Source organism: Nilaparvata lugens, unplaced genomic scaffold (assembly GCF_014356525.2).
Source record: "Nilaparvata lugens isolate BPH unplaced genomic scaffold, ASM1435652v1 scaffold6283, whole genome shotgun sequence".
In the NCBI taxonomy this organism is placed as follows: Eukaryota; Metazoa; Arthropoda; class Insecta; order Hemiptera; family Delphacidae; genus Nilaparvata; species Nilaparvata lugens.
This window is the reverse complement of record NW_024092043.1, coordinates 1-8255: the sequence shown is the minus strand read 5'-3', so window position 1 is coordinate 8255 and position 8255 is coordinate 1. Positions and strand designations below refer to the sequence as shown.

General features: G+C 36.2%; 1 protein-coding gene across 1 annotated transcript; it reads left to right on the top strand.

Moving 5' to 3' along the window:
- Positions 1-6688: 6688 nt before the first annotated feature.
- Positions 6689-8251, top strand: LOC120356255 (ankyrin repeat domain-containing protein 27-like; the record flags this gene model as incomplete). Its single annotated transcript, XM_039445164.1, is given in 3 exon segments — positions 6689-7524; positions 7527-7884; positions 7887-8251. Coding segments are annotated over 3 exon segments (1443 nt in total), but the record flags the coding sequence as incomplete, so codon positions are not given.
- Positions 8252-8255: the final 4 nt, after the last annotated feature.

Below are 8255 nucleotides of genomic sequence, written 5' to 3'. Positions count from 1 at the left end.
GTTGTGCTCATATTCATATGATTCCAGAATTTCTCCTTCATAACTTTGATGTCTTGATATGTAAACCCTATAATTTTGCAAAAGAAACTTACAATGTTCCACAAATCATCTTGCACTTAGAAACTTGTCATTAAAACTTTCCAAACTGAAAAATCCAGTTCATCTTTATTTGAAAAAATAATATTGAAATAAATTCATATATGATGTTATTGCATATAGTGAGACCCACGTTATAATGACAGTATTTGATTCACTTTGGTTTTGCTATCCTTGTCTATCATTCGACAAAGCCGGTGATACTATCCTTTTCTAGGTCCACAACGGTGCCAATTATGTTTTTGACAGTGTAGGAATATGATTAATTAATGCAGAGAATCGGCATCGCTATTGTTCTATCTCTATCCACTGTCATTATAACGTGGACCTCACTATAGCTACTTGAGTTGTAAGGTCCCAGAGACTAGAGTCATATATCAATTAGTCGATGATCTATGATTTGAGTCGCGCTAGTGTGAGAATAGCCTACTGGTAGTCATAGGGTGCAAACATAGCTTCTAGTTTGAGAATTTTGAAAACTATGTTTTTAAATGGTTTAATTCATAGTACGGTATGAATTGGCCAATTTGATGAACGCATTATTTTCCACACTATTAAGCTTGAAGCTACCTTCTCCATTGCACAATGTCTTAACCCCAAACCATATGCTGCACACAGGGGCATTAGTACTGTCCTGGACTGAAAGGTAACTTCTGGAACGATTCCCCCCTTCCACATCATCAAGAATACTATGCATAGCAATAACATTTGATCATCCAGCTTTTTAAGTCAATCAGCCAATGTGCTGGTATTTTATATTTATAATTTTAGGAATAAGCAGTGCTACACTATAATGTGGCTTTGTAAAATGAGAAGTAGTTCTTGGGATCTCCAAACACAAATATTTGTTTCAGAAGGTAGGATTATAATGAGAAAATGAAAGGTTTTTCAAATTCAAATATTCTTTATTCCAGAAAATGCATTTATACAATAAAATACAATTACAAATAGTTGTAATAATGTATGGAATACCCCTACAAAGAAGGGGTACATACATCTGTGTGGAGGAGTGAGTTCCGGTCAACCTGTTGAGGCCTGAATAAACCTAAACAAAATGAGCAATAAAGATTTTCTAAAAGCCAAGTTATTACTAATTAAAATAAGTAGCTAAAAATAAAGCAACTTTTGGTATTATATCAAACTATTTTACATCCTATTATATTAACCTTCCGGTAGTCGCGCCCTACTCAATCACACGAGCAGTCACGTGTACTTTTTACAACAGCGCGACTACCGGAAGGTTAAGCGAGCAATTTCTGTATATGGATAGCTGGTTATGTATGTCCAACGGATCTCGAAAACGGCTCTAACGATTTTCACGAAATTTGGAACATACGGTACAGTAGGTTATGATATAAAAATTCGATTTCACTAGGTCTCATCCCTGGGAAAACTCGTTGAAGGACATGAAAGGATAATAATTATTCATCCTTGGAAAAACAGATGATAATTTTGTCGTCTGTCGATAACAGAAGATGTGAATGCCTGTGTGGAAGAGAGACACAATTATGTTCAGCTGTTCAACTATTTGCAATCAATCAGCTTATTCACGAGAAATATTAATCTAGAAATTTTAATCGATTTGATCAAAATAATCTGATTTGTTGACATGACATATCATTCTAAATAAGAGTATATCATAATTTTCAAAGTTGATCATTATTTTACAGTTCTAAGTGATGAGTGTTATTTTGTTATTCAATTTGGTTTGTAAACAATCTAAATTAGAACTTTTCTTGTTTTAAAAATTAATGTTTGGACTAAAAATTGGACCTGAATTCAAGTGTATGGAACATAACCTACTTTTTGGAATATGTATAGTGTATACATAAAAATTCTGGGTGGGTATAAACTGTTCGACTGGAGAGCTGGTCGACAGTCAAAAATGTAAACAAAAATAAACTTGAGTGGAATGATAGGATCGATAGGATAGGAAAAATCAGTTCTCGTTGATCGTTGCTCATGCTTGAGAATATTAGCAATTTTTGTAAATTCGATTGATCGATCCAGCGCATGTGCATTACTTCAAAGTATTAGCAATTATTTTAAGCTTAGGTTTCTCTGAACCACGCAGCGATATTGCGGGTTCCGTCAACCGTGATACGCGAAAATCACGCGTGCGTGATAAAAAAAGCGGGTGTTTTCTCTGACAGCAACCTCGCAGCGCGCGATTTTCAGTCATAGGCAACATAGATGTCCAACACGTTGCTGTAGCTAATGATCTATTAATGAATTTTTAAATGAAAACCCATTGAACTTTTTATTGACTGGGGATAAGAAGGGTTTCTATAAGGAGTGCCTCAGGGATCCATACTTGGGCCTACTTGTTTAATATCTTTATCAATGACTTGCCCTACAATGTGGATGGTAAATTGATATTATATGCTGATGACACAACAATCTTGGTTAAAGGTAACAATAATCAGGAAGTCATGGAGAAAGCTAAGATTGCTGTACAACAGATCAACAGGTGGTTCAAAGATAATTCATTAAAGTTGAATATGAGTAAAACAAATATTGTGAAGTTTTCTGCAAGAGGGAATGATAATGATCCACTGGTAATGGGATGGGACTATCCTGCTTCTGGAAAAACAAAATTTTTAGGGGTAGAACTGCAGGGGAACTTGAAGTGGGATAGCCACGTGGAAAAGCTCCAAAAAAGACTGTATCATGCTCTCTTCGCTCTGAGAACTGTAAAGGCAAATTCAAATATTACGACAGCTCTAAGGGTCTATCATGGATATTTCCTATCATTGATTAGATTTAGTATTTTATTTTGGGGGTCAGGAAGCAACTATTTGAACACATGCTTCAAAATGCAGAAAAAACACTCCGGGTTCTTGAGGGAGTGAGTCCTTCTTCTTCCTGTAAACCTATACTCAGCTTCTTTCTGTTCCAGCTATCTATTTCTTGGAAGTGGTTTCTTTTGTGTTCAAAAATTCAGAAATTTTCAATGTCGACCGAATTAATCATGCATACAAAACTCGAGGTACAAATGCATGTTTGTTCCAGCTCCCAATTCATAGACTCTCTCTGCTTGAAAAAGGACCGTATTATTCAAGATTGAAGTTTTATAATTGTATTCCAGAGGATATTAGGTTGTGTGGTGGTTATAAAGTGTTTTTATCTAAGATAACCAGGACATTGGTAGAGGCATGTCCCTATACAATAGAGGAGTGCTGCAACGCATTCTCAGGATCCCGATCCTGAACTTGACATGTTGCATGCAACTTGAGCCTTGCTCAAAAATGTGTGGCTTTACGCAACTAAATTGTAATAATAATAATATAATTGTGATTACCAGGCATCTGTTGGATAAAGATACCAAGTTTAGGGAATATTTTAGGCTTTCAATACATTATGTTTTATGAGGTACTGTTCTGTGAATAGTAGACCTTGCGCAGTTATAAACCACAGCCTCCTCTAATACTGTCCATCAGAGTAAATTCTGTCCTGTGCTGTTGTGTCAGTGGCGTATCCAGGGGGGATATGAGGATGTATCCCCCCCCCCAGCGAAATGAGACCTACATTTATTTCGTGGCCTATTCAGCAACTACTTAGTTAGCTTTCTTTATATTGTATGAGTCGAACAAATATCTAGGAGATGAGAGAATAGCACAATGATAATTATGAAATTATAAGCTAGACAGTGAATGGTCTAGTGTATATATGGACTGAGATAGCATGAAAATAAAAAGATAGCACTTTAAAGTGAGTCAATTTTGTTACTTTTCACCATCTATTATTTTGAAGAAATTCAATGTAGCTTATATTTTTTCAGAGTTGATCATAGTTTATTGAGTTTCAAGCATGTGGTTGAGAAGACAAGTATGGCCACCCATAGTAGTTCATATCCTTAAACAATGCACCAGCAGCTTCTTCTACCCTTAAAATTTCCCGGTCATGATAAACGGGGGTAGCCTAATTTCCACCGTTAACAGGGGAGATACATCCCTGAATATTTGGGAAAATTGTTTTATTCCTCTCCCCTAGAAAAAATTCAAGTTCAAGAACTGAAGTACAAATTATGAAAAATTGAACAAAACAGTTAATGAAAAGTATCTAATTATGATTTTGGTATTATTTATGTTTACTTTCTGTTTTATTATTTTATACTTTTGTTTATAAAATTATGTATTTTCTTTTATTCGTTTTGAATATGTATTTGTTGTATGGCAAATAAATGATTTGATTTGAATCAAGTTGAAACCTATTAGCATTATTATTTTTTGGAACAATTGAATTACTAGTAAAATTCTTGAGTGCACGACGCAGAGGGAATTACAGAGATTGCGCGCGTGAAGTCAGAGAAAACACTTCCCTAGCAATAGCTGCAGCAGACTTTTGCGTGATTACGTCAAGAGAAACCTAGGCTTTAAAATGTAATGGCTAGTCGCGCGTGTAAATTCTATTGGTCGATTCAGCGCATGCGCATTACTTCAAAGTACTCAAAGTGGAATTGTGGAACGCTAGGAACTTCAAGGCCATCTCTGTTTACAGTCGATCGGCTCTCCCATCGAACAGTTGGGGTTCCCCCAAAATTCGGGTTTCTGACAAGAAACAGTTTGTTTTGGGCTATGCCTGTTGGTCCTTCCCCAATCATTTTAAAGAATAATTGTGTTCTGTTTATCAATGAATAAATAACGAGCGAAGCTCGGTGCCCCGATATTACTTATTTGATACCAGGTACTTGAATTATATAGGATGTATAAAATGAATAATAAATGCAACTCAGTAGAAAAATCCAACATTTGAGTTATGGTACATTATCAGGACTTCCTATAAAGGTTGCATTAGGACCTGCGCCTACAAAAAAAAATGGCCGCCGTAGGTGGTGGCCGGCATTGATATTTTTAACGGGAACTAGACAAACTAAGACGCTCTTCAACAGCTGATTAGTGATTTTTTTCCACCACGTACGGCGGCCATTTTTTTCTATGGTGAGGTCCACGTTATAATGACATTTTTTGGTCAGCTTTGGTTTTGCTATCCTTGTCTATCATTCGACAAAGCCGGTGGTACTATCCTTTTCTAGGTCCACAACGATGACAATTATGTTTTTGACGGTGTAGAAATATAATTAATTAATGCAGAGAATCGGCATCGCTATTCTTCTAAGTTTATCCACTGCCATTATAACGTGGACCACACTATAGGCTCAGGTCCGGTAGTTATAGGAGGTCCTGCGAACATCCTAATAATAAAGACCAGCGAATAGTCCGGTGACTTCTCCTTTAGAAAATTAAAATTAAGAGATAGAAGAGTAAAAAACTATACAAGAAGCTGAAAATTAAATGAAGGAGAAAAGAGGAAAAGAAAAACACCTGTTAGATTTGATATTATAGTGTCAATATAATATAGGCTACTATTAGGCAACGTTAGTCTGTCTACTAACTTTGACCACAGAGTAGAGAATCACTGGTATTTATTTATTCATGCTTTGACTAAATTAGGTACTTAAAATTTACTATTATACTATTTTCGTTTTTGAAATCAACTACTGTACATCATTGTACAGTAATAAAATAAAATATTTATAGAATATCTTGTAAGGTATTTGAAACAGTAAGTTAGATATTTGATTTAAAACTATATTAAAATCTCCAAATAGATTCAATTTTGGAATTCTCACTAGTCGATTAATCGGTATAATTGCCGATCAACTTTCGAACAGTCGAAGCTAGCTAACATCGATTATTTCGCAAATCATCGATTGTTGCTACTAATCGATTCCACTCTGTGTCGATTCGTTTCGTTCGTTCTGCCTGTACTGTGCTACTGTCTGTCTGTCTGTACTGTAACAGAAACTTCTGTTCCTTTCCTTGTTCAAGTTCATGTTCATTCGTGATTTACTCATTTTATCTAACTTATTTTGTTTCATGGATTTCGAATTCGACGGAACGGGTTGTGCCTTTAATCAAATTACATTATAAAAAAGCTTTTATCGCGTAAAGTTGATCTATTTATCAGAAAGTATTAATTCAACAAACTTCCATAGTTTTCCGTGATTATTTTAGTCATATTCAAGTTGTTATCAATTAATTGCATTCTCTTAGAATTTGAAATAATTATCCCAGTTCTATAAGTACATTTTATCTTGTTCAAAATCTTGCTTTGTTGAATTCTTTCTGAATATTAACGTCATTAGATTGAGGTTACCATGTCAAACTTCAACGGTATGGCTTCATCAAGTGGACAAATACAGGTAAATATTTCTTTCATTATGTTATTTCAGAGTTTTATTTGGTTTTTGATCATTATTTTATTCCCTGAAAAGTAAATCCTTATTGATAATGAGTTTTTCGAAGTGTGTGTGTGTGTGCAATTTGAGGTTATAATTTTTGGCGGCTAGGCGTAGCCGAGTAGCGCTTAATTTGAATTTCTGTCTGTTACCAACCTCACCGTTGAAAAACTACTTTGTTCCAACTTGCAAAACCACTTGTTTTTCGTATTCATTCACAAATCCCTACAATATTTAAAGCGTTTTTTATATAACTAATAATAGATTTTATAATGATTCCTCTTGAAAAGATTATTAGTCATGAATATTCATGAATTGGCATTCCATTCCATTTGCTTTGTGCTCAATTTGAATAACTGTATTGTTGCATTGCATAGTTACGTAACCTACAAGTAACCTAAAAATACCTGAAGTCTATCTTTTCACGGTAGTTATAGTGCAGTTTGTTATGAAATAACGCGGGTGCAATGGAAACCAGTTATGATGAGGATTTGAACGACAATATTTTCTACCAAGTTTTACAAACTGATCACAAGGAATTGTTTCACAAAGCACTTCTTGATGGGTGGGTAATTTGTGTTCCCAGATCAGGTTCTCTACCAAAGTATGCTGTGACTCAAGACGATATACTAAGTCACATTTTGATTCCTAGTGATGAATTACCAGAAACGCATTTTCGAACTCTCAATGATAAGGATATTACGATTTGTAATAAGGTGATAACAGTGGATCCCCATGATCATTCCGCTATCTATAGTACACATGTTTTGTTTGAAGAGACTTTTTACACTAGTGATATGATGAAGTACAAAATTCTATGCATTGAGAATCCATTACAGATTTATACGGGGGTGTCAAAGGAGGAGAGTAGCAGTAGTGTAGTTTCTGTACAAACTTTGAGGGACTGTATTGATTTGTTATGGACTGAAACGGCGGGTAAGGAGGTTTTGGAGAAAATTGATGATATTATTCAAAAATTTCTAGTTGCAAATGAGAGGCTAGAGTTCAAATCCCTCCAGAAACAACGTGATCTAGTCGGAAACTTGTACTCATCTTGCCTGCAAATAGTTTTACTTGACAGTCGTCTCCGTGTGAAAACCGCTACCAATCGTCACTTGTTACAAAACATCAAAACCAGCGTCGAATCCTACATACATCATGCAATCTACAAGAAACTGATCAAGGTATAACTGCCTGTACTGCATGTGAGGACGCAAATTTTAATAAAATTGTGAGGAATTTATCGGATCTACAGCTGCAGGACTTGGAGGTTAGGAGTGACTTGTACGACACTGTACCCAAGGCAAAGGCACAGATAGCTAGGATCGACTGTTATTGCACTGTGTTGGGTAAGATTAGTTGTTTACAGAGAACTTTGGCTGCGATATCAAAGTGTGACGCTAGTAATTCGTCGTACGGGAACGTTTTGTCTGCCGATGATCTACTACCAATGTTGGTATTTTTGGTAATCAAATCGGGGTTACCCAATTGGATAGCGCATGTCACATACATGAAGTTGTTCAACTTCTCCGCGTCACTCTCTCACCAATCGATCAGGGTAGTTTTTTGGTGACCTCTCTAGAGGCGGCTATAGAACATATCAAATCAGGGCTACTTCAGGGACCCTCCGAGCCAGAGGGACAACTGAACCTAGACGGCGCAGAGTCAGATTCTGGAGGCTACGAGATGTATCAAGGATTCGGGATACCGTCGTCGATTGACAGGTTGGATTCGAAAACACGGTCTGCTACACTGTCGAATCTGTTTGAGTTAGCACGACAGGGGAATGCACAGGAACTGGAAAAACTGTTGACAGGTAAGGGGAGCGAGACAGACGATGAAATGATACTACTGAACGCGGTGAGCTCGTTGAAACTGTGTCATCCCCTCTGTTCTTGCGACAAATGTGAGAGGGTGT